This window comes from Fusarium sambucinum, chromosome II (genome assembly GCF_050947815.1).
Source record: "Fusarium sambucinum isolate potato_lamoka chromosome II, whole genome shotgun sequence".
In the NCBI taxonomy this organism is placed as follows: Eukaryota; Fungi; Ascomycota; class Sordariomycetes; order Hypocreales; family Nectriaceae; genus Fusarium; species Fusarium sambucinum.
The window spans coordinates 8014056-8038472 of record NC_139293.1 but is presented as its reverse complement, the minus strand read 5'-3'; the positions used below and the strand labels follow the sequence as shown (position 1 = coordinate 8038472).

The 24417-nt window shown below is 48.9% G+C and overlaps 11 protein-coding genes across 11 annotated transcripts; 6 read left to right on the top strand and 5 right to left on the bottom strand.

The window, feature by feature from the left end:
* Nucleotides 1–179: 179 nt before the first annotated feature.
* Nucleotides 180–575, top strand: FSST1_009558 (uncharacterized protein; the record flags this gene model as incomplete). The annotated part of the gene is made up of 1 exon (XM_083226543.1): nt 180–575. The coding sequence occupies one exon, from the start codon at nt 180–182 to the stop codon at nt 573–575; it is 396 nt and encodes a 131-aa protein (XP_083085519.1).
* Nucleotides 576–626: 51 nt separating this feature from the next.
* Nucleotides 627–2297, bottom strand: FSST1_009557 (apoptosis-antagonizing transcription factor; the record flags this gene model as incomplete). The annotated part of the gene is made up of 2 exons (XM_083226542.1): nt 627–2182; nt 2237–2297. 2 exons carry the CDS (start codon nt 2295–2297, stop codon nt 627–629), a joined length of 1617 nt encoding a protein of 538 aa, XP_083085518.1.
* A 375-nt stretch (nt 2298–2672) lies between these two features.
* On the top strand, nt 2673–3775 carry FSST1_009556 (P-loop containing nucleoside triphosphate hydrolase protein; the record flags this gene model as incomplete). The annotated part of the gene is made up of 5 exons (XM_083226541.1): nt 2673–2735; nt 2796–2922; nt 2975–3094; nt 3147–3371; nt 3420–3775. The coding sequence occupies 5 exons, from the start codon at nt 2673–2675 to the stop codon at nt 3773–3775; spliced, it is 891 nt and encodes a 296-aa protein (XP_083085517.1).
* A 351-nt stretch (nt 3776–4126) lies between these two features.
* On the bottom strand, nt 4127–5081 carry FSST1_009555 (tudor domain-containing protein; the record flags this gene model as incomplete). Its single annotated transcript, XM_083226540.1, has 3 exons — nt 4127–4212; nt 4268–4970; nt 5031–5081. The coding sequence occupies 3 exons, from the start codon at nt 5079–5081 to the stop codon at nt 4127–4129; spliced, it is 840 nt and encodes a 279-aa protein (XP_083085516.1).
* A 2029-nt stretch (nt 5082–7110) lies between these two features.
* FSST1_009554 (uncharacterized protein) lies at nt 7111–8895 on the top strand (the record flags this gene model as incomplete). The annotated part of the gene is made up of 1 exon (XM_083226539.1): nt 7111–8895. One exon carries the CDS (start codon nt 7111–7113, stop codon nt 8893–8895), a length of 1785 nt encoding a protein of 594 aa, XP_083085515.1.
* Nucleotides 8896–9374: 479 nt separating this feature from the next.
* On the top strand, nt 9375–11816 carry FSST1_009553 (uncharacterized protein; the record flags this gene model as incomplete). Its single annotated transcript, XM_083226538.1, has 2 exons — nt 9375–9634; nt 9680–11816. The coding sequence occupies 2 exons, from the start codon at nt 9375–9377 to the stop codon at nt 11814–11816; spliced, it is 2397 nt and encodes a 798-aa protein (XP_083085514.1).
* A 242-nt stretch (nt 11817–12058) lies between these two features.
* Nucleotides 12059–13711, bottom strand: FSST1_009552 (uncharacterized protein; the record flags this gene model as incomplete). The annotated part of the gene is made up of 1 exon (XM_083226537.1): nt 12059–13711. One exon carries the CDS (start codon nt 13709–13711, stop codon nt 12059–12061), a length of 1653 nt encoding a protein of 550 aa, XP_083085513.1.
* Nucleotides 13712–14648: 937 nt separating this feature from the next.
* Nucleotides 14649–15269, top strand: FSST1_009551 (uncharacterized protein; the record flags this gene model as incomplete). The annotated part of the gene is made up of 2 exons (XM_083226536.1): nt 14649–14697; nt 14752–15269. 2 exons carry the CDS (start codon nt 14649–14651, stop codon nt 15267–15269), a joined length of 567 nt encoding a protein of 188 aa, XP_083085512.1.
* A 204-nt stretch (nt 15270–15473) lies between these two features.
* On the bottom strand, nt 15474–16535 carry FSST1_009550 (holocytochrome c synthase CYC3; the record flags this gene model as incomplete). The annotated part of the gene is made up of 3 exons (XM_083226535.1): nt 15474–15741; nt 15797–16404; nt 16455–16535. 3 exons carry the CDS (start codon nt 16533–16535, stop codon nt 15474–15476), a joined length of 957 nt encoding a protein of 318 aa, XP_083085511.1.
* A 659-nt stretch (nt 16536–17194) lies between these two features.
* On the top strand, nt 17195–19317 carry FSST1_009549 (ABC1 kinase family protein; the record flags this gene model as incomplete). Its single annotated transcript, XM_083226533.1, has 2 exons — nt 17195–19222; nt 19273–19317. The coding sequence occupies 2 exons, from the start codon at nt 17195–17197 to the stop codon at nt 19315–19317; spliced, it is 2073 nt and encodes a 690-aa protein (XP_083085510.1).
* Nucleotides 19318–19608: 291 nt separating this feature from the next.
* FSST1_009548 (poly(A)-specific ribonuclease) lies at nt 19609–23778 on the bottom strand (the record flags this gene model as incomplete). Its single annotated transcript, XM_083226532.1, has 10 exons — nt 19609–19728; nt 19828–20605; nt 20654–20867; nt 20920–21319; nt 21510–21614; nt 21658–23055; nt 23105–23231; nt 23306–23463; nt 23523–23630; nt 23758–23778. 10 exons carry the CDS (start codon nt 23776–23778, stop codon nt 19609–19611), a joined length of 3429 nt encoding a protein of 1142 aa, XP_083085509.1.
* Nucleotides 23779–24417: the final 639 nt, after the last annotated feature.

The following is a 24417-nucleotide window of genomic DNA, read 5'->3' as shown; positions in this document are numbered from 1 at the left end:
TATTAACCTACTACTTACTACCTTGATACTCAATCTGTCGTTGGTGGGTAAGCACAGGCTTAGTAAGTCGCCGAGTTCAATAAACACCACGCCCAACCATCTTGAACTTTGCATAACTTGGAAGATATCAACACCAACACAATCCGTTTTTAAGTACCACATCCTCGGCGATATTCACCATGGTATCTGTAGCAACAACCCCTTTTCTCGCTCACGCCCTCATCGAAACTCCCGCTGCTCTCACCTTTATCCTCAAACCATCAACTCAACTACAACCACTTCCTCCATCCGCAGCTCTCATCGTTCAATCTTTTGGTGGTTGTATTCTCACCACAAATCTTATCGCTCTCATCTTTCTCCGTCGAGATTTTGACGATGTTGCGCAACATGTCGCTCTCGCTTTTGCGTTTTGGCATATCTGGCCTTGTTATCGCGCTTATATGCGCATGAGTGGTTATACAAAGGAAGAGGGAGCTTCAACTACGAAAACACTAGGAGGACCGGTGGTGCATCTTGGAGTCCACATTGTTTTGTTGACTATGTTTCTTGGTACCTGGTTATTCGGCAATGCTTAAATAATAAGTCTATGTTGATCTACGATTACAACTTTTAAAAATGTTTCCCTTTTAGTTTCTGAACAGTCTGAGTCCCGCCTCTTCAACATCAACATCCATATCATCATCGCTCTCATTCTCGTTGAGCTGCATCTTGCGACCGAATAGCGTGCCGAAGAAACGGTCAATAGCACCCTGCTCCCACGCGCGTCGGTCCTCAGGAGCCATGAAGTTCTGCATCTTCTCGTGGACTGTGAATCGCATCTTGCGGCCTTTGCTGGCCTTGCGGTCGACGTTCTTGCGGTTCTTGACATCCTTGGCTGCTGTGAGGACTACTGTTGGCACGGCGTCGCCGGCACCAGCTCCTGATGAGCCCTCCACTGTTCGCTGGTCGACAAGCTCTTTGAGAAGGACCTGGTAAAAGTCGGCGTCGTCGTAGATATCGCTATCCTCTGAAACGCCCTTTGCAGATTGCGCGGGGGCGCATGAGCGAGGGACACGAGAGCGCTTGGCGAGGCGGTTGTCGGGGTCGATGAGTTGGTCCTTGAGAGCGCTGACGAGGGTCTTGTTTCGTCCCTCAAGACCCTTTGATGCTGTGACGTTGACGGACTGCACTTTGCGGGACCACTTTTCGAGACGGTCTTCCCTAGACTTGATAGCCTGTTCCTCCTCAGTCTGAATCTGTTTCCAGATCTCGCTCGTAGTCATAGACACGTCTAGCTCGCGCTTGCGCTTCTCGCCAGCATGGGAAGGCCCAAAGTTATCCTTAAGGCTGCTGATAGTGTTGAGGAGCTTGATGGCAGCCTCTTCCGCGGCCTCGTAGGGCTCCGATTCAGGCTCGGGGTTGGAATCGAGGGCTTCGAAGGTATTGGCGGCGATGAGGGCCTTTTGAAGACGAATTCGCATGTTCAAGAGTCCGTCGTAGGCCTTGCGCTGTTGACGAATTGCCAGACCCTTGTCGACGTCGGGTTGGGTGGACAGAGCTGCCATCATGGGCTTTGCGTTTTTAGCCTTGGCCTTTGAGTCTTCCTCATCGCTTTCGCTGTCATCTTCATCATCCTCTTCATCCTCACCAGAGCCCTCTTCGTCGTCGTTCTCACCCGACTCATCATCAGAATCTTCCTCGCCATCGACAAGAGCGTCCAGACCATCGTCCATATCTTCATCCTCAGAGTCGGAACCGCCAAGCTCTGCACCCTCCTCTTCACCATCAGAAGAGGACATGTAGTCGGCGGCCTTAGCTCTCTTCGAAACAGGCTTGTTGGGCTTGGAGCTTGCGCGGAAAGTATAGTCCTTGAAGCGCTCCTCGTCACTCTCGCCAAGGGCATTGTCGCTAGAGATTTCCGAGTCGTTTGCCTCAGCTTCGTCGCGCTCAAGATCCGCGGTCTCTGGGTCATCGAACTCCTCGTCGCCCGATTCCTCTTCGTCCTCGTCCTCGGATGCGCTCTCTTCTTCAAGAGCGTCTCGCGAGACGCGCGAACCTCGGTACTGGGGACCAAGAGACAGGCCCTCTTTCTCCCTCAGTTTGCTCTTTCCGACAGAGACATAGTGCTCGGTTCCCGCATTCTCGTCCTCGCTGTCTTCGCTTCCGCTGCCGTGCTCGCTAGCATCGGCCTCTGGATCATAATCTTGAAAGGGTTAGGAAACATGCGAACATGAAGAAAACGTTAGTTACGACATACCCTTGGTGATAGGCTCATCAGGATCCTGAAAGTCCTTTGCGCGACCCTTTGCTTTAACCATCGTGAATTGGTTGTTTGACTTTTTTTCGTAGAATCTTGCAATGGAAGATCTTCCACTAACAACAGAAGCCCCCACGTTGGAAATTTCTGAGATTCGGCCTTGAACTTTTAGGCGGTGGATGGTGGCAGAACTGTCGCAGCTCGACATTAGTGGATGGTGCCCTGTAGAGTCCGCTAGCTCATGGAGTCTATATCGTGCATGAGTTCCATGACACTTTATTTGGTCAATCTCGAGCATTTCTGACATAGGTAGATAATCCGATGTTTCTCTTCCCTAGACAGTATTAACAGACTTTAGATTTGTGTATCTTATAATTAAGGGTCCCTAGCCATAAGTCCGAGACTTTAGATTGTATTTGTCATTGTCGTTTCCAACATGCGAGCAACTACAGCTCGTCTCTTTCAGAGCTTCCGGGCTCTCCAACATGAGAATCCACTGGTGAGTTGTTTCTAATATTCTTGTTCTTATGAAGCTTGAATCTTATATATTAAATACCAGGGCCTCCCTCGATCTGGGACGCCCCCTACCTGGGGTAAGCGTCCAGTACGTCGCAAGATCACAGGCGTTGAAAAGGTCATTGCTGTATCGTCGGCAAAAGGTGGCGTAGGCAAAAGTACAGTTGCAGGTATATAACAACACCGCATCATAATCTTTGGGACGTTTCTAAACCAACATAGCAAACCTGTCCCTGGCCTTTGCTCGCCTAGGTTTCCGTGCTGGTATCCTAGATACTGACATCTTTGGCCCATCGGTTCCGACCTTGTTTGACCTCTCAGGAGAACCAAGGTTATCCAGCAGTTAGTGATGAATGAGAGCATATAATTTCGACCAATTGCTAACATATTCTAGATAACCAGTTGGTTCCTCTTACAAACTATGGAGTCAAGACAATGTCTATGGGCTATCTTGTTGGTGAGAATGCACCAGTTGTATGGAGAGGTCCTATGGTGATGAAGGCTATCCAGCAACTTCTTCATGAAGTCGAATGGGGTGGTCTTGACGTTCTCGTCCTTGATCTGCCACCAGGTACAGGAGATACGCAGTTGACCATCACGCAGCAGGTCATTCTAGATGGTGCGTACCTACGACATACATCAAATCACTCTTGCTAACCGAGAATAGGCTCTGTCATCGTAACTACACCTCATACACTGGCCACCAAAGACGCCGTCAAGGGTATCAACATGTTCAAAACAGTCGACGTCAATATCCTTGGCGTGGTGCAAAACATGTCTCTTTTCCAATGCCCTCACTGCCACGGAGAGACCAGCATATTTGGTTCCAATGCGAGAGTGGAGAAGCTATGCCAAGAGCATCAGATCGACTTTTTAGGAGATATTCCCCTGCACCCCAACATTGGAGACGATGGAGACAGGGGAAAGCCAACAGTAGTGGCAGAACCTGAAAGCGAGAGGGCCAAAGCCTTCCTCAAGATAGCGCAGGATATTTGTCCAAAGATCGAACTGAGCAGCAAATAACGGCCAGGTCGACTCACCACAAACAATGTAAAAGACATGTATAATGAATGTCCCTATCAGCTCACTTAGTAAAACATTCGGATCAGGGGGGAAAGACATGATGTGCTCAAAAAACCACTATTTGATTTGACCTCGGCTGGCCTGTTCGAGACCGCGTCGCTCCTACGTACTAGAGTCAGGGAAAGAACCGGAATAAATGCGGATAAACGCCATAAAGATGAATCGTTAGCTTCTGCCATGATGAAACGCAAGGCATGTTACCGAACAAGAAGAAAGGTCCAGAAAGTTCCAAACGCCCCCCGCATGCCCTTTGCGTATCGAACCGAGTACCCTGCCAAGAGAGAATGCTGATTAGTCTAGCTCCTCGTTCACTTGATAGATATGACGGCTTCGTGTGGGGTCTTTGCGCATTGCTTGGCCAGAGCCCGTGAAGCCAACTAAGAGAAAGTCAGTATCTCGTTCGTACAAATAGTAGGCGGAAAAATTGCGTACCTCTACCATGAACACCGTCGGGAGTGCGGAACATGCTGTCCTTCTTTGTGGACTTGCCACCCTTGGACTTTGCGCTAAACTCTTGCCACTTATTCTTGTTCTTCTCGAGTTCCTTCTTGGCCTTGATCTTCTTTGGCTTGGGAGGCTTCACCTCGCCGTCTTTATCAGCGTCCTTCTTGGCATCGGGATATACCGTCGCGCCCGCAGAAGTGACCAGGCCAGGAGCAGATGGTGTCGAGGGTGCTGAAGTCGTCGGTGTTCCATCGGCTTTGCGCTTGTTGGAGACGGGTCGAATATCGCGAGCTTGAAGGGTTTCTGTGTTATCGTAGGTCTTGAACTTGACAACATAGATGGGATTCGTCGAGGAACCAGTGATGGAGGTGATGCGCGCTGTGTAGAAACCCTTGTCGCCAGAAACCCACTTGGCTAGAACAGTATCGTTGACCTGATAGTTTACGGGAGCAACCTGTTCCTTCTCCTCGGCCGGAGCTGCTTTCTTAAAGGCGGGGTGGTTCTCGCGCGACCACTTCTCGGGCTCGGGTGGTGGTGATGGCTGCTTGGGGGCGGGCTTGGAAGCCTGGGCAGGCTTGAGCTCAGCAATCTGTTCATTGAGAAGATCGATGAAACTGTTTAACTCGTCCTTTAATGCTTTGAGTTCGACGTTGTCGGGGTCGTCGCGGAGCTGGCCAAGAACAATCTCGAACTGGAGAGAAACTGGTCAGTATAATGGGTTCTAAAGTTGGGAATGGAATGGGTGTCGCACTTGTTCTTGGTAAGCCTTCTTTTCCTCTTCGATTTCAGCGACGGACGACATGGCTGGCGTGTTTGCGGGGGTTATGCGATGGCTTGAGTGATGTCTAAAGTCGAGGTAGGTACGGCGATTGGTTGAAGACGGCGATATGATGGTTGTTAATACACGGACAATGGAGATTGAAGATTGAAGTTAAAGGTCACGTGCAAGGCACCCCAGATTATCCTTGTCGCCAAGAAAGCTTCTGGAAGGATGAAGAAAGTGTTGAACAACTCAAAGTTGTTATAACTGTTATTATATTTATATTACTAGCATATTAACAGTAGTTATTGTCTTGTCATGTTCGTCCAGGAAACTCTTGTGTTAGGAGATAACTCTGATTCAATGAGTCTGGTCGGCTTTGGTGAGGTTGAAGAATGTTATACCAAGATGCATGCAGCTGAACAATAATAGAATCACATGACAGAAACTCTTATTATAACCTTGAATTTGGCACGACCCGACGACACGCGGCAATATTGACAAGATTGATGTTTTGTCAAAGACTCCGTGTTGATCACCTCCAAACTTTCACTTGCACTTGCACTTCAACGCCTACAGTCGGCCCAGGATGAGATTCATACACAAAAGCCAAAAGCCAAAAGCTAAAAGTCGAAAAGCCAAGACAAGCTGGATCAAACCCCGTTTACTATGCAACTAGCAATTCCAACTAATGCAATGTGTATTACAAGTGACGCATTCGTGAGTTTGCCCAATCTCACATCCTCCTAGTTTCTATTGTGGGACTCGTTTTCATTCTGTGACAAAGTTCCACAAGACAGAATGCGAGGCTTCGTAAGTTGTCTTCTTCTTTCTTCGGATTACCAAAGAGGGAGAGTTCCGATTGCGGCTCTTTGCTTTTGAAATAACTTGTCATTTATCTCCTGCGGTAGAAGTAATAGTTATCTTATGTTGATCTCGCTCATCACACTCTCAACAAGTCCACTCGCTAGTCTGATTCTCGTCACTGTACGATCCCCATGGACCTTGTTCTACTGCTGCTACCTAATTATTATCTCGCTCGTTCACTAGCTCCAACTCAACTTGACTCCTTTTTTCTCTTACGAAACATCGTCACTGTAATAAACTGCCGTCTCTCTTAGTGCTCTCTCTGGTCTGCCCTGTTGTCGGAGTCATAAACAACTTAAACTTTCACCCACCTCAAAGATCAACGAATCTCGGTCGTCTCTATTACGAAAAGGCTTCATTTCATTTGATTCTCCTACAAAAACAAGCTTGTCCCGGCACTTGGCTCGTCTCCTCTCGGCAACACTAGTTAGTTCCTAGTTTCAATCTCCGCCATTTGTTTGCTCCCCTTCGTTTCGTCTGGGGTTTTCCTTGCCCTTTTTACTTGGTCTGTGTTGGTTTGGTCTAGAATTATTCGCCTAGACCTTACGTCGTCAAAAAAGTTGGATTCTCCCTCTTCGCGTACAAACATCTTTTCTCTCCTCCCTTTTTTCTGTTATTCTCCCTTTTTAATTCCTCACATCATATTATCCCCAGATTCAAGTGATCGTCGGAGATAAACTCCGCCCCTCCACACGCCTGACCTCACCAATTCTTTACTCGGCCAATCCATTAACATTGACATCACTGGAAGGGAGGAGCCCTACCTACACTGAAAGGGAGCTCCATATTCGGTTACGGGAACGGAACTACCACCATTCGCGATCCGACGGCTGCATATTTGCATACAACACGACTCGACACGACACGCACGACTTTACTTTAATTAATTTCTTACAACCTTTCTTCTTTTCAATATCTTACCCTGTTCGCGATTCAACCTTACCCAGTGCTCATGATAGCATATGCTCGGATCGTCGGTCCGGCCAGGAGGAACATAACTTGACACTGTAATCGCAAAAAATAAGCCAACAAAGGGGAAAAAAGGATCACCGTCGCGAAACTCGCAATTCTTCACTCCTCGAAACGATCTTGATCAATTCGTTACCGAGAGAAATTTGTGCGCAACCTTTACCACTTACTTGCTGTATTATACCTCCCTTCCTACCTCCCCCTCCACATCCCAATCCGACAGGTACAGCCAGCCATGCCTCACACCAAAGATGCGGACAGCGCATCGTCCACGGGCGGCCAATCAAAACGGCCTCCGCTCAACCATCAGGAGAGCGATTCGCAGAGCGAGAGCAGCGGCGTACACAGCCAACACCAACATCAACAACCTCGCCGACACGTTCGTCATCACCAGCGACAGCACACTGTTGGTCACCTGCATCACGCCCGAGGTCCTGGTTCCAAGACTGCACCTAAACAGCCAAAGCTCAGCCGTCGTCATACCGATACCCCCGATCAGATCGAGCAGCAGCAGCTCCTTCAAAGAAACGCCGCAGCCGCTGCCGCCAATTCGCATCGACGAGCTGCCAGCGACGCCAAGCTATCTTCGCGCGACTCCTCCTCGGGCAATCTCGTTAAAAGCGCGTCACAAACGAAACTGGTCAAGAATTCCCCGCAACCAAAGATCGTCAAGAGCCCATCTCACTCCAAGCTCAAGCGCAATCGCTCACATACGGAAATTGGCAAGAGAAGCCAATCTGCGGAACTCAAGCGCGCATCCAGTACTACAATTGTCTACCAGCCTCAAACCTCTGGCGGCAAGTCGCAGGTGCATTTTGATTTGGGCAACGAGGAGGACGAATGGGTTGATGCCAGCGGTTCTAACTCACCCTACCTCTCCCGCAAGGGGTCCCTCAATAGCAGCAATCACTCTGTCCATCCCGACGACCGCTCGAGACCGGTAACACCCAACGACGCCGCTGCCTACAAGCAGGCCGAACGGGAACAAGAAGAACCAGAGCAGAAAAACTCAACTAGTCCAGAAAGGGAGACAGCGCATCGCAAGGAGTATCTCACATCCCGCATCCTCAAGCGCACTCCCTCTCACGGAGCTCCGCCCCAGATGAGCGCCGACCTAGCGCAGATCTCCCCTCGGCACTTTGCTCCAGCTTCTGCTGAAACCCCTGGGTCGGGTACTCTTGTTGCAGGAAGCAATACGGACGAGTTAACATCTCGGTTTGTCGAGGCTGTTGGTTCAGGATTGACTAGTGATGGATCCTTTTACCGACCGCGTCGAGGGGACTTTCCGCGGTACGATGAAACTCCTCACAAGGCTCGCTCCGTTATCAGCTTGAAAGGCGATCGCGAAGAGCGTCGAGAGCCACCCACCAGCGCGCCAAAGGAAGAAACCGACGATAGCGCTCTTGCGCCCAAGACAGCGCGACGCACAGCACCACCCGCTGCCCAGACATCACGGACACAACAGAAGCTCAACTTACAACGAGCCAGCTCCGTTATTGAACCCGGGCAAGCAGGCAGTGGTGTCGGGGGTGTAGTCGGCCATACGCCACTTATTGGTGTTGGCGGCCCTGGCTATGATGGCGGCAACAGTCGAGATCCTCGTGTCGGTAAACTTTTGGAACGCACAGGTATGGAATATCTTGTCGTTCGACGATATCAAAACCCTGTCTCGCGTTCACTCGAACGTCTCAACCATCTCCCCGGCATGGAAAAGTCATTGCGCATTCCACGACCTTACTCGGCCACTACAAACGGCAAGCGATCCGGAGATCTTATGATGCGCCAACACACTCGCAACGTTAGTATGCCCGATGCTCGGCGGCCCGTCACACCTAAGCGAGCTACCTCGGTTCGCACCAATGGTGCAGGATCGAGTTACGACGGCAATGACGACGATGGTAGGTTGACAGATCGACTAAGCGGATCAAGCCTTGTCTGCGGCGAAGAAGAAGATGGGACGACTGCCCTGCTTAGGAACCTGTGGGATAAGTCCGCGGAGTTAAGTGCCAGCACAGATTAGAAGCCTGCTTGTATGGATACGGATACGGATACATCTTTGTAACTTAAGGGAAAGGGGCGCATGGTGCATTAAGGAAATAAGAATGTGCGCAACTAGCACATAGGTATAGAGAGGTATAAGTCAAAGACGTCACTTTAAAGCGTCATTTAATCAAAACATGTTTACATAGTTCATATTGCACAGGATTGTAGAGAACAACGTTTCTGACACCCTGAGGCTGTGCTCTTTCCTTCTGTGGAAGTTGAACCAAGGTAGCTGGGTATTGGAAAGACCAACCTGCCAAGATAACCGCACCATACCTTTCGACCTGAACTTTTCTTCAACCCCCTTCCCTACTCACTGATTACAACACAATCTTGCTAACACGTTTTACTTATCCTACCTATCGTATGCTCTAGTTGCTCAACTTGCGTCGTATTGCCTACCTACTGTCTCTTTTATAATCCGACTTATTCTAAACGCATCCTTCTCTCGACAGCATGGAGGGTTATGACGATGCACGATGTCTTCCTAGAATCCCAAAGCTCTTCCCTACCTCTGACTCGCAACCAGACCTCGTTCTGTATTCCGCATCCTGTGAAGCCGGAAGCTCGACGAATAGCAATACTTCCCACGCTCTTGATACTTGTAACGACGGTAATGAATACGACAGACGAGCGGAAGACCAAGGACAAATCGAGTCGTCGTCCATTAACGCCCCCCATTCGACGCTCATGAGCCTTGGAGATAAGAAGGCTATGTTTTAGAAGAACAATGAAGCGGAAGAATATCCAAGACCCTCAAGAGTGTTCACGGCAGAGATCATACAGTGTTCACAAGACGACACTGCCTCAATCTACTCCTGTACCAGTTCCGCGCACTCTGATGGCGGTTGTCAAGAAGAGGCTACGGAAGACTGGAGAGACTTGGGCAACGAAGCTCTCAAACCGGATGACCACTCCGATGGTACTAATTCTGGCAGCTCGGATGGAACAACACCAAACGCACATTTTCTCGAGGCAGGCATAGACTTGATTGGCGCTCAAGAACAAGTATCGCATCCCTTGACAAGACACCGCCTACAATCAATACCGGACGCTCGACTCTACAAGCTGGGTTCAGTATACAACAAGCTGAAAGGCATTACGGGTGATTCGCAGGCTGCCACTGCCGGTGGTGATACACCTCGGCCAGAGCCAGACACTGATCCCGATGTTGCTTTGGGGGATCTTGAAACAGCCTCAGAGCCAGAGTATCCAGCTTACTATATCTTCGACCCCCGGTCAGCTGGCTCTGCATATTATATGTATCAAGATGCTGATACGCAAGAAGGCTACAAGATCGAGAAAGTTTCCTTCAAGCCCATATTGCCAGAGCCAGGACAGCGAGCATACTGTATTGAGGCGTCGGAGAAAGATCAAGATGAACCCAGACACGCAAGCCAAGAGACATTGTGGAGGGTCGACTCGTCTCGCGTTCCTGCAGTGGTCATTGGTTCGGACAGCTCAGATTCTCACGAAGCGGTAATGGACGCCAACGAGCCCTTGTATGCTGGCGATGAGGCAACTCAAAGCATTGCCAGGAAAGTGAGTGATCGACTTGAGAAGATCCGACACTTGAGGGAACACCTGCGTGTCATCAACGGCAAAGGGCGAGACGTTCCAGAAGCGAAAGGACTGTATCTCATTGGCGACAAGGATATCCGTGATGTCGTCAGTATTGTTCTGGGCGAAGTGTTCAAGAATGGTCAAATCGACCGATCTGAAAGAAGAACCACAACGGAATCTTCTGAGGGTCGACCCTTACCAAAGTTGGACGAAGACTCGAATGCCATCCTGGTGCCTACACCTACGGCAGTAGATCCAGCAACGACCATAAACTTGCCGAATACCTCTTATGCGAATATCAACGCATCAGACATGCAAGTTCACACTAAAACGCGTGGTGCGGAATCTGATACAACGACGACAGTCATCACACGTCGGAGTGTTGCTGAAATCGTTTGGGCTCGGGCTTATCCTGAAGGCCATGATCTAAATTCGCAAACACATGGTCGAACTGTGTCCGACTGTTGCTCGCCCACTCATGGGGGCTCTCGCTCGTGTCCCGATGATCGACGACAGAGTCATATCAAGGCAACCAAAGGTGATCCTACACTACGACATTATACTACACCGAAGAGTACAGCTGAAATTCTCGCGGACATCATGTGTAACAAAAGCTTTGAACAACAATTGAGAGTCAGCGATGGCACTGTCATCACCTCATTTCCGAGGCTTTTTTCCCGCGACCTGACCAACGAATGGCCTAGATCATCTATGGAAGGCGGAGACTTACACAAGCCGGCACCGTCTACTTTATACCATCATGGTGTCGATGCCCGTAGTGGCCTTCATGAACCAGTATCCTCGCCTTCCAATGAGCACCCCCCGATATGCCCAACGTCCTCGACAAAGGGCAGTTCGCTCTTCGATTCAAACCCTTTCAATCCTAAATCCAAGAACAAATACTTGCCAACTCCTCTTGCAGCAGAGAGAAGACTAAGCGCTTCCCTAGATGCCGATACTCAAAGACGCCGCAGCACGCTAATAACTAACATTGAAGAAGAGACTCCGGATGATTGCCAATCACGTCCTGGTCTTATGAACAAGATCAAGCACGGTAGCCACAAGCTGTTCCACAAAAGCCATTTTCGGAGGCCAAATGGGAGTACCACGATCGAAGTTGATGCTTTTGAAGAGAGCAGTGTCGTGCGTTCAGGGAACAGTACAGGAAGAGGAAGAACTCCAGAGCCGCCCATATCGGATAGCTCAAGGGTACACAAGACCGCAACAGGGAGTAAGCTCGACGTCGCCTCATATGAGGAGGGGGTATGTTCGGAGGATGACGAACCACACAGATGCGTCAACGATTATTCATCTCGAGATCTTTCTCCCAAATGAGATAGATGATCAGTGGAGAGGGAGATGATGGAAAGCGCAATTAGAGCATGAATACCTAGAAACCTCAGCTGATAGAAAGAATGAGTACCTGGCCAACGTATAAGTTTAGTCGAAATGTGCAACTACTTCGTATTATTGACGAACTCATGCAGAGACGGGTGGAACCCAAAAGTCATAAAGTATCAACGCATATGCATCATTATGTCCTATTAATGCCTCTTATACCATGTCTAAACGTTCTTCTACATTGTCTTGCTGGCTCTGGCCTTGTTCTCCCTATGCCTCTTCTCCTTGGCTGCCGTCTTGCGACGCTTCATCCACGATCTGTTGAGATCACGTCTGTTATCCCAGAACCAAGCCTGGAAATCAGTCGAGCTCTGCGGACCAGAAGTACCCTTTTCTCCTTCTTCCTCATCATACCCATGCTCCGCCATATCGGCATCTTCATCGCCCTCCTCCTCGTCCTCAGGCCAGAAGTTGCGCATGCGCGAGGGATGCGCCGTGTCAGGCGTAGGAGCAGCGCTTCTAACGCCGCGCCATTCAAAGTCCTGGCGAGAAAAGGGGGTCATGGGACCGGGTGTTGCGATTGTTTGGTTGGCGGGGTCTTGATCCTCTTCGTTCTCGATATCATCATCGTCGTCTCCACCACTGAAAAAGCTGAATGGCTCGGCTTCTTTCTTAGCTGGCGTCTCGGTGGCGCTTTCGTCGGGCTTGGAACGTTTGTACAGGGCTTCCAGGGGATGAATTTTGGTGGATGGGGTCAGAGGGGGTATCTTGATGGTGAGATCGCGGGAGGGGGGTCTGCTGTCGTCGGCTTCAATGGCGGAGAGGGGTGTTGCTTGTTGGGGTTGTTCGGGGGGTTCTTCGTCGGAGGACTCGTCGGAAGAGGGCTCGTCATTTTTTGGGGGTGTTTCCTTGGTGGTCTTTTCTTCCTTCTTCTCTACTTTGGCATCGACCTCCATTTCGTCCTCGCTCTCATTTTCATCCTCGTCTGAAGACGACCCACTGCTACTAGTACCACTGTCGCTGGTTTCGTCGTCTGACTCTGGAGGAGGTGTAGCCTTCTTGGCCTTCTTCTTCTTAGGCGCAGGCTCACCGACCTTCTTCTTCTCCTTAACAGTCTCAACCAAGTTACCCTCCTCGTCCACCCAGCCCTTACCCTCAACGTACTCAGTTGTCTTGCTGGCTTCGCCGTCGGCAGAGTTCTTCAAGAAGCTCGGGAACTTTGTCGTCTTTTCGAATTCGTGAACCACCACTTCGCGATCCTTGCCCTTCTTCTTGCGCTTCCGGGGCTGGTCGTCCTCGGTGAGAGTGGACATGAGATTAGGAGGAACCTTTGTCTTGAGCAGACACTCATCTCCCTCTGTGTGCTTTGACTTTAGGCGCTTCTTCTTTTCTGTGAACTTGCCGTCCTTTTCCTTTTCTTTATCTAGCTTGCTCTTTTTCCTTCTTTGGTCGGCGGGCTCTGTCCAGCCTCTCTTAACTTTGCGATCTGTCAGAGCGACACCCTCGAGAATCTCTGGATTACGCTTTCGCTTTCTCTTCTCTTCTTTAGACTCCTTTGTCTTCTTGTGTTTCTTCTCCTGCTCCTCATCTGCCTTGTCAAGGTCGGCAGTGGGCTCAATCTTTTTCTCTGGTCGGGCCTTTTCAATCTTGACCTTGGTGCCCTTGAGTGTAGCGCCATTGAGCTTCTTCTTCAATTTATCAGCCTCCATGGTGGGTAGTTCGACGTAACCGTAGCGGCGCTCGGGAAAGGTGTCGATCGTGTGATAAGAAATGTTTCGCGCCTTGGGAGCTACAGACGCTGACAGGACGACTTTGATAAGGTCGGAATCGAGAGGGGTAATGTGAAGTCGGACGTAGTCGCTTGAAGCAGCTTCAGCTTCAGCGGACATTGCGAAGCGGAGATCGCTGGTATAATTTGAGGTTGTGCGACGCAGAAAGCGTCGTTCTGATGGACTTTCAAAGAAAAAAGGGACGAGCTTTTACTTTTTGCTTTTGCGATTTGCCAAAGAAAAAAAGTTACAGGGACCCTTTTAGCGTTGGTAGAGAAGCGCAGCCTCTAATTGGCTGAATGGAGCGACGTTGATCCGGGCGATTGGATCTTCAAGATGTGATATTAATTGATGTACAATGTTTATAAAATCAGATAAAAAATACTATTGGGCTTTCTCGTTACAGGAAGTTCGTTCAAGTTTTAGATTTCACCAACAGTAGTTCATGAAACTCCGTTGACAGGTCGACTAGCACGTCTCAGTTACCGCTGAGATGTCAACTGGTTCTGTTACAGATCCCATTACCCAATCTGGAAAGTATACCAAAAGACTGAAGCGGCTATTAAACAGTCTCGGCGACAAGCTTAAATGGGAATTGGAGTACGGATGATGTAACCCTATTGACCATAAGAAATGTTCTAGATTGTGGTGTTGATAATTCGTGTGTAGTATTGCGACAAACCAGGGATCCTTGAAACTCTTGGCTTGTACTGCTTGGGACGAATAGTGTCGCAGACAGTCTTAACGACAACAGCTATGATACAGGTCCTGTCGGATGTACTGAGATATTGGGATGGAAACTTAACACTTGGTTCTATAGTTCGGTATCATGCTCGATTCAACTTTATGCCTTGGCTTGTTTTGCTTAACGACGGTCACATATAGTCTCAGTGTATAAAAGGAGGATAGTTCCTGTTTATTCGACAAAGATTCATTAGATATCATCGCACTTTGTCTGTATCTCTTCAATTCGTTTCAATCCCTGGAGGATCTTTTGCTCATTAATTATATTTTATTCTTTTTTTCACTGTTACCATTTCAAAAACTGTCATTCAAGATGCATTGGTCTACTCTCATCGTTTTCTTCGCCGGATCTGCTCTCGCTGGTATGTACCTATCCCAACAGAAATCCCTATCGTGATACTAACTCGTCGCTGTAGCGCCTCACATGGCCAAGAGACAGAATCCCTGCTTCATCGTTGGCTCCGAAGCCCTGCCTGAAGAGGTCTCTTCCGGGGCCGCAGGTCTGGCCTCTGCTGTCACCTGCGACACTTCGCGAACCACCATCGACGGTGTTCCTGATGTGAACTCCAACGGTGTGACCTTTTCCTCCATCAACTTTGCCGAATCAGGTCAATCCCCTCTGGCCTTCGCTCTCGACCAATTCGCGACTTCATCACCGCTGGCGGATAACGATGTCAACAAGTTTCAGAACGAGCTGAATGTTTACCTTGCTACCGAGGCGGGTATCAGGGCAGCTGGAGGAAACCTTGCCATCAAGGTGCCCAAGTTCTTCCTGCAATTCCAGATTGCTCGAATTCAGCAGGCACAGGGCGCTGTGTCTGATATTCCTGGCATGACCGTGGATCATCAGCTTGGAAAGGTTGTCAAGAATGCAGCCGGAGAAGACCAGGCTCTCATTGACCAAGTGAACGAATTGGCTGTTAACTTGAACTAAGTGCCATGCCAACACACGCAGTATAATAATACAAATGGTCCTAATTTTTATCCAACCCAATGTTTGTTTGTACAAGTGACTCCCACATAGTCATCGTTATAAAAATACATCCCATCACAACAATTAGAGAGGAGAATGAAATACGCTAGAAGCATCCCCAGAAACACCGGCATTCATCGTGACCCAAGCGCCAAAGAAATGATTTTACGAAGAGCCCCGGAACCAAGGCTGGGGGTCCTGCTCATGCCTGTCACCCCCAATGGCCTTCCACCAAGTATCGGTACTCCAGCGGATAATACGCTCGGCCGAGCCCAAAGGAGTAGCAGCGGGGCGCACGTCGAGGAAGAAAACAGGCTCGCCGTCAGCCTCAGGCTCGCCAGAGTAGTAGTCGATGATGTATCGAATCTCCTTCTTCTGTCCGTTGATCTCTCGTCCGACGTACCAGTCGTGTCGATCGAAAGGGGGCTCGGTGCTGGAAACACATTAGTCAAGAAATCCTATGTATACTAGAAATAAAGAAAACTTACCCATACTTGGAGGGGTAAACCCAGCCCAAGACCTGCATCATATAGGCCTTGGGAGTGAGCTCCTTGGGCCGACCCTGGAATCGGATAAGGCTTGGCTCAGTATCAACGCCATCCCAGTGCTTGTTCAGCTCCTCTGGAACATGGGCTTCGCCTCTCTTGCAGATTTGCCAGCCCTTGTAGAGACCCCGCGCAAATCGTTGTTCCCAACCAAGAATTTCCTGCCATGCGCCCTCATTGAGGAAGTTGTGCACTGAGACCATGCCCTCGACGGCAGTAATATCGGTATCAGTATAACCCTTGCGCAGGAGCGCATTGTACATTTGCTGAGGCGAAGGGTACTCCCAGTTGCCATCACCAGAGCCCTTGGGAATGGTTGACTCATCTCGGCTAGTCGGCAAGGCGAATTCCTGGTTAGGCGCAGGCTTCTGGGATAGATCGGGGAACATGTAGTTGAGAGGGTTGAGCTGAGAGATCAGAGACTTGGGTTGCTCCTCGTTTCGGGCACCGTGAGGGACAGGACATCCTGAAGTAGACGGGATCTGGGCAGGCTTGGGTTTAGGAGCGGGATTCAAAGCGTCGGCCGACTTTTGGTGCATAGGGCAACCGGGCTGCAGAATGGTCAGTATATTAACAAAGAATCTCAAGAAGGCGAGCGCACTGGAGGAGCCTTGTTGGTAGTCGCTGGATGACCAGCAGGAACCGCAACAGCGGATGCTTCATCTGCCCAAAACCAACCCATTGTTAATAGTTATGAAGTATTGTTATATCGTTTTATAGAGAGTCCAAGAGAGAAAAGGTATCGGCCTCAAAAGCGCAATATTTGGAAAAGTCGAAAATGTCGTTGGCGATGATGACAAGATCAAAGAATTGGAGAATGGGGAAATGGATGAGCAAGAAATTCCCAAAAATGGATGCTTTATTATCGCCTATCAAAAATTTTGAGTTGCCAAAGAGGCAAGACCGGGGCAAACCGCGCCAAGTGCTTCCCACTTTCCTTGCAAGTCCCGTTCTCCAGCAAGAAATGTTGCTGCTTTTTGTCAGCGTCGCACGTGCCTTTCCGAGTTGTTCCCGAGAAAGAATTAAAAGTTGAAGAGTTAATCGATAAGGCAATTGATAATGAATGCGTACTTTATACGTCACTTTTTTGCATTTAGCAACTCGACGTCACTAACACTATTCCTTAGCTCGTACCAGGGGATGGCGGGCATCCCTGTAACCAAGTCGTTGCATCATTAATGTTAACTAGACTAGCACATGCAAAAGTATTTGTCGCTCTTTAATACTTACGAACCACCTACTCTCTTCTCAATCCTCGAATGCGATCCTCTCTAACCTTCTCTCGAACATGAGAGAGTTCGCGTCTATTCAATTCTTCAACAAGACACTTCCTCTGTCGCGATGAGAGCTGGCCCTTTCATAGGCCGCTTTTTCGTGCATCCGGGCCTCCGAACATGTCCGAATGTCAGGCCCAACATCTCGATCCTTAGCCGTCGATTCGCTTCTCAAAGCTCACGCCATCCTCGATTTACAAAATGGTCTTCACCTACAACGAAAAGAATAGCCTTGCATGCATCGGGTGGTGCGGCGGCACTAGGAACAGCTGCTTTTGTCGAATTGTCGCAACAAGAAAATGGCAATGATCAAGAAACCGGAGAAAAGCGCATGCTCGAAGCATCGCGAGCTGAAGTGAGCAAGGGCGTTCGAGCTGACTCTCGAGGCCTCACGCGAGTGGGAGAGCGTATCAAATACTTGATCGATCTTCTGATTATCGAACCTGTCTGCACAGGATTTCGTTTTCTACAGCTCGTCGTTATCTTCGTGCCAGTCATTATCACGATTCCTGCCATTTACCTTGGAAGCCGACAACCCGATAGAGATAATGAGCGATCAGGAACACTCTGGTGGTATGGCTTTCTGGTCAATGAGATGGAGCTAGCTGGCCCAGCCTTTATCAAGCTTGGGCAATGGGCTGCTTCACGAACCGATATCTTCCCCACGGAAATGTGTGAGATCATGTCCAAACTTCACTCAAACGCGCCAGCACATTCACTCCATGCTACGCGCGTGACTGTTGAAGCTGCGTTTGGTGGCCTCCCTTTCGAGGAGATCTTTGAAGAGTTCCACGAGAAGCCCCTCGGCGTCGGTGCCATTGCGCAGGTTTACAAGGCCAAATTGAAGCCTGGTTTAGCTAAACCCGAGGAAGCCGACCTACACGATTCCTATCCTTTGGCCCAAAATGTGAAGCGCAACGTTGACACAGTCCTGAAGAGTTCACCACAGAGGATACCGTCATCGTACGTTGCAATCAAGGTGCTGCATCCCCGTGTAGAGAGAACAGTCAGAAGAGATCTGCGCATCATGGGCTTCTTTGCCTCGCTCCTCAACCTCATCCCAACTATCGAGTGGCTTTCATTGCCAGATGAGGTAACTCAGTTTGGAGAGATGATGAGGCTTCAGCTTGATCTCCGTATAGAGGCCGCAAACCTGGCGACTTTCCGAAAGAACTTTAAGGACCGGTCCACTGCTTGGTTCCCATATCCTTACACAGAATACACAACCCGTAATGTTCTGATTGAGGAGTACGCCCAGGGTATCCCATTAGCAGACTTTATGGAGAACGGCGGGGGTGTCTTCCAACACGATATCGCTGATGAGGGCCTCGATGCTTTCCTCCGTATGCTACTGCTCGACAACTTTGTTCACGCGGATTTGCATCCGGGCAATATCATGGTACGATTCTACCAATCAGCCCACCCAGACCTACGCATACGAAAGGCAATGACCAAGGCCCATCCTGATGAGGCAGAAGATGTCACTGAGCAAGTGCTCGAGCGACTTCGACCATACCGACATCGCAAGGATACAAAGGCATGGCAGGAGGAGCTGGCCAAAATTGATGCCGAGGGATTCCGCCCTCAGCTTATCTTTATCGATACAGGATTAGTGACCGAGCTCAACGCTGTGAATCGCGAAAACTTCCTCGCCCTTTTCCGCGCTGTTGCTGAGTTTGACGGTTACAAGGCTGGCCATCTTATGTGTGAGCGCTGTCGCCAACCAGATGCTGTGCTGGACAAGGAGATATTTGCTCTCAAGATGCAACATCTCGTTCTCAGTGTCAAAAGCCGTACTTTAGCCCTCGGTAACCTCAAGATTGGTGACATCCTGCAAGAAGTACTCAGCATGGTTCGAAACCACCATGTCCGTCTCGAAGGCGACTTCGTCAACGTGGTTATCAGTATCCTCCTTCTCGAGGGTATCGGTCGCAGCCTGAACCCTGATGTCGATTTACTCAGCAGCTCGCTACCAATTCTTCGACAGCTTAGCGCTCAAAGTGGAACAAGTATGGCCAAGCACGGAGACTTTTCCATGTTGGTTGTGTGGCTAGGACTAGAAGCCAGACGTTTCATGCAGGCCAGTATTGAAGATGTAAGTCCAGAGTTACCCCTTTGTGCCACCCAAATACTAACATCAACCAGGTCGAGCGATGTGTTAAATACGACCAACTTTCTCCGAATATATAATAGTGTAGAACTCTGTATTAAATCAGAATATCTGGAGCTCACAGCATCACTGGCGCACGGGTAGGGTGGTTGTTTTGGAAGAGGCGTGCCTCGGAGTTGAAAGAGATTTAGACGTACAAATTCACTCGCATTATACACATACGCATACGCTCAGCTCATTTCGGGCTATAAAGAGAAGCATAAGAGACGAAATTATTAGGTCAGTTTAGGCGACTTAGACAAGACTTTTAGGCTATTTTCATAAAGACCGCTATGCTCTGAGTGTAATAGTGTAAGAATACATACATACAGCTATTCTTCAGCCGTTTCGTAGTCTTCATCCGAGCTACTGTACTCTTCCGCTGTGTAGTATTCTTCATCGTCGTCGTCATTTTCCAAAACCTCGTTAGGACCCCTCCTACCTTCTATGACCTACGATGGTAGTGGTGATCCTTTTCCTGGTGTCCAGCAACCACCTCCGCCTCCAAATGCAGATCCGGGTGTTTGTGCCAAATAGTTGGTATGCCTGACCGGTGTGACCGGCTCCGCCGAGCCATCGGCGCTCGGTAAAGGAGGAGGCGGCGTGTCCGGCCTTGGCGCCTGCTGGTTATCCTTCCGGGGTGGCTTGAAATTTACCTCCCTACCCACTCGGTAGATATCCTGCAACATCGGATCGAGGATTCCGGCATCTTCGAACTCGAGATACTTCTTATACAACTTGAGAGCTGTCCGGGAATCTTCGATGGAATCGTGCGTCTCCAATTGGATATCTTCTTTAAGAAGATACCATGCCAAAAAGGCCAGTGATAGCTTTCGTAGTCGAGACTTGAGGAAGAACAATTGGCCCGTATCAATGACCTGGGACTTGGGAATGTGTATGTTGATAACTCGGAAATCTTGACTAAGTCCGTGACCTAAAAATTTGCATCCGAGGTTGAGAAGAATCCACATCTTCTTGTATACCATCTTCAGTGACAGAAGGCTGTGCTTCGAAACTCGAGGATCTAAATCTTGCTCGGTGATTCCCGACCAGGATGTCAAGTAATCCATGATTGGTTCTCTGATGTTGATGTAGTCGTCAATAAATGGCACGCCCTCATCTTCACCTTTGCCACGGATGATAGATACCCGAGCAAGTGCGTGTACGGTAGGACGGATTATCTCCCTTTCACCGTCCGAGTTCATCTCGATCTCAGGTTGTCGCACAGAAACGAACTCGGTGTCGAGCGCGATGATTGTATCCGGTCCAGGGACTTCATCATCAGGATTAAGCACCCGGTACGTCTTTGTTGCGGGATCTGCGTTCAGACTAAACAATGTCAGCAAAAATGAAGCGCAACAATGGGTCGGCACATACTTGAAGTCTTGGTATAGGATAGAAGTATCAATGTTCTTCTTCCATTCTGTGTCAATTTTGTTGATCTTGTCCTTCACCTGGTATGCAACAACCGAAGGAACCTTCCAAGATGTGTTGAAAGTGAGTGCCTCCTCTGTGCTAACAGATCTCACCAAAAAGTCGTTGAACAGATGCCATCGGCTTTCTTCCTGTGGTTCTGGTTCCACGTGTGCCACTATGCTTTTCGTCAGTCATAGGACGGCGTTAATGGAGTCCCAATAACTTACCATTGACCATTGACACAAGATGTGATTTCTGCGACTGCCCACTCTCAATATTGATGGCCATACCAGTCAATGAGTACACTTTTATCTTGTGCATGCCTCGTTGGAGATGGAGTTTCAAATCTTCACCCTCATAGCAGAACATTTGTTCTCTATCCACAATGATTCCAATCTCCTCAGGCAGCCACCCTGGGGTTGACCAAAGTGCCCGTTGCTCTTGGTTCGTTATAGCTGTGTTTAGCATAAGCACTTCAGGTATGCTGTGGATACCCTTCTTGGTAGCGATAGTTTGGTACCGTTGACATCGACTACACCATCCCTTAGAAGTTGTCTCCCTTTCGATACTGTTCTTTAAAACTTGAGAGAATGTGATGCGTGGCAACTTGGCACCTCGGTTCCCAGCCTGTTTGGTTGCGTTAACTTTTGGTTCATTAGGTGGATCGTCAGAAGAATAATTGGCCGCTGGAAGCATAAGAGACGAAAGCAGTAGGTCATTTTATGTTCCTTAGACCATAGTTCTTAAACAACTCATTTTCGTAACCTAAGACTTAGGAGGCCAATTTTTCTGCTACCCACTAGATCGTCGTACTTACAGCAGAAGTGTAAAGCAAGTCGTTCACATAAGTTGAACCCGGGCGAGTATACTCGCTTCTGCAATTAATGCACTTGATGAGAGTTGTTGCGGAGGTAGCCAGCACCTAGTTGCGTTAGTCACATCCAAGCCTGAAGTGTTTCACAAACCTGGTCTATATCGGGCGAAGCTGGCTTGATGGCCTTGCCGTCGTGTACGATTTTGTCCAAAAGAAAGCGAGTAAGCCCCTGAAGCATCACGTTAAGAGATGACCCATGGGGGTCTTCTTCGAGGAGGCCAAGCGGGCCCGCTTGAGGATGGCTACTAAGCGTCTTGAGCAGGTTCGTTGCTTGGCAAATCGAGCCTTCAGCCTTCTGAAGCATATCAAATAGAAATCCAAGCTCGCAAAGCAGGCAAATCTCGCTTACGCAAGAGGTAGCAGCGTGCTGAAGAGCAAAGTTTCGTATGACGGGAGTGAAATGCATGATCTGCAAGAGAGAGTTGGCGTATGAGTTAGAAATGTGTGTCTCAAGGCCGGAGTAACGGGTTTTGTTGAAAAATCCAAAGTCGAAGTCCTCCACTCCAAATCGACTATATTTAATCTCGACAGTCCGATACATAAGGGGCACTTCGGATTTCTTGCTTTCAACCTCCATAGCGGCAAGTTTACCAAGCAACTCATCGATTCTATCATCGGAGTCCGCAACGTTACTAGAGGCAAGCTCGCGAGCCTTCTCGCTGAGGAACTTAGGGGGCTTGAGCCCAGAGCTACCCGACTTGTGCACGTTGCGCGTGTTCTCAACCTGGTTCCTCCGTAATCCTCTGGTATTGCGCCCATAGAGTCCGAATTCGGTGGCTTTGAGTCCTGACATAAACTGTGCGTCGAATTTGACGGGGGGTGCCCCGACATCGCAAGGAATAGCTGGCCAAGCAGAGGCTAAAACCTCTCGGTAATAGGGCATGCCAATTGTGTTCAAAGGAGTCTCGTCCGTCCATTCAATGTTGGGCACAGGCTCTTGCGGGGTTGCAAACTCGACAGGTTGTGGATATTCCACGAAACGAAGCTTTGATGGTGATCCCCACAGGTGAATATTGCTCTCAGAATCCGTCAACGCCATGGCATCACCAGAAGGTGCAATCTCAAACATGCCTATTAAGGCGAGGGTGTTGGCCTGTCGGACGTTGCTAGTGTTAATATTCATCAGATCCACGATATGGATTTGACCGCTCTGGGATATCACGATACTAGTGGTAAGCATTCTCGGGTGCATTCGCACAAAGGCAGCGCCTGCTGGGAAGGGAATAGGGGGCATAGATGACATTTTCTTTAGGTCAAACACGTTGAGGAAGGGATCGAGCATGTAACCCTGGCCCGGCCTAAGTGAAAAACCACAAGTGACAATGAAATCGTGCTGCGCGTCCATGTCGTTGATTAATGCGGAATGGGCATTCCATGACTTGACAACCGCAAGAGTGACTGGGTCCAAGAGATTGACAGTGCCGTTTCTGGTAGCTGCGCATATAAGTCGCCCACGCTTCATCATGGTGTACTGGTGTTCGGTAGGTACCTGATGTTCGTTAGGAAAGGTTTCCAACATTCGGAACCACGCTGCTCACTTGTTTGACTACATTGCCCTTAGTGAGGTCAATAACAAGCATCGTATCTTGCCAGCCAGCGGCAACGATTTCTGCCGTTCCCTTTGATGTAAAACTCATACATCGTAAATCTTTCATATCATCATGCCTGTCTATGGTTAGTACTGGGAGTCCTTTCGTATCTATATCGAGGGTTTCTCCTACTTGATATGCCATACATACAACCCCCTTCGTATGGCCATGTGAAGATCCTGAGATCCCAAGGCTACGACACCCTTTTCATTGACGAGTATCTGGCGGACCGGACCTTCGGCGGAGGTGTGCGCTTTGAATGATGTGTACCGCTGAAGTTCGGGGCCGTAGAAGGATGTAACTCGACCCTGGTATTTCCATTAGCAAGAGCCCAGCCACAACGCTCAGGCTTCAAAATTTCCCATACATAATCGTTGCCTGTCCAAAGAAGTTCCTGAACAGTGTCGAAGGTCATAGTAGTTACAGGCGTCGGCATCGCGTGCACGCCCGGAGGCGGAAAGGGTATCCGGGTGACCTGTAACGAAGGCGTGTAAGTATGCGCATGAATAATAGGTCCAGAGAGATGTGAGGGGATGTATTCGGGGGTTTGTTGTTTTATCGACTTGAATATACAGTAGCTAGGTACTACACAGGTAACATACCTCATCCCAATCGGCATCCATTGTAGCAAAATATGGGCATTCTTTGTAGGCGCATAGCTTTACAAAGGTGCTAATGATAGAGATAGATGCTGGTGACGGAAGTGGGATCCCAAGACCACTAAGCTCCCAAGCTCAATGGAGGGGCAGCACAATAGGCTTTAACCGATGTTAATCCGGCGCGCGAAGTTGACGCGTTTATGCCTAGGTATCTTCCTTCCTTAAGCTCTTCAGTGAATTACGATATTTAAATCCCAAGTGAATTATAACATCATCAGATCCTCAATGAATCATACATCAGATCCTCAGTGAATCACAACATTCAGATGTAAATCACAGCGCTATGACGAGTCTCCATAGAGCTTTAAAGTCGCAGTTGAGAATGTTGAGTATTTTGAGGGCTTAGCTACCTATTGAAACTATGACTTATAAAATGTAGCTAGTTGTTCTACTGACCTACTTGTGTGAGAATGTTTATAGAGGCGAAGTCTATTAAGTTATCCAAATTCTAAGGTATAGAAGTTAGGGTTGGGGGTCTTGATCTTGATGGTATAGCATCTTTAAAAGGACTCATCACTTTATGCCCTATCCAGTGGGTTTTACAAGAGTTAATCTCTAAGCTCTAGTGTATAAAAATAAAGAGCCTACCTAAGAAGTTAAGAT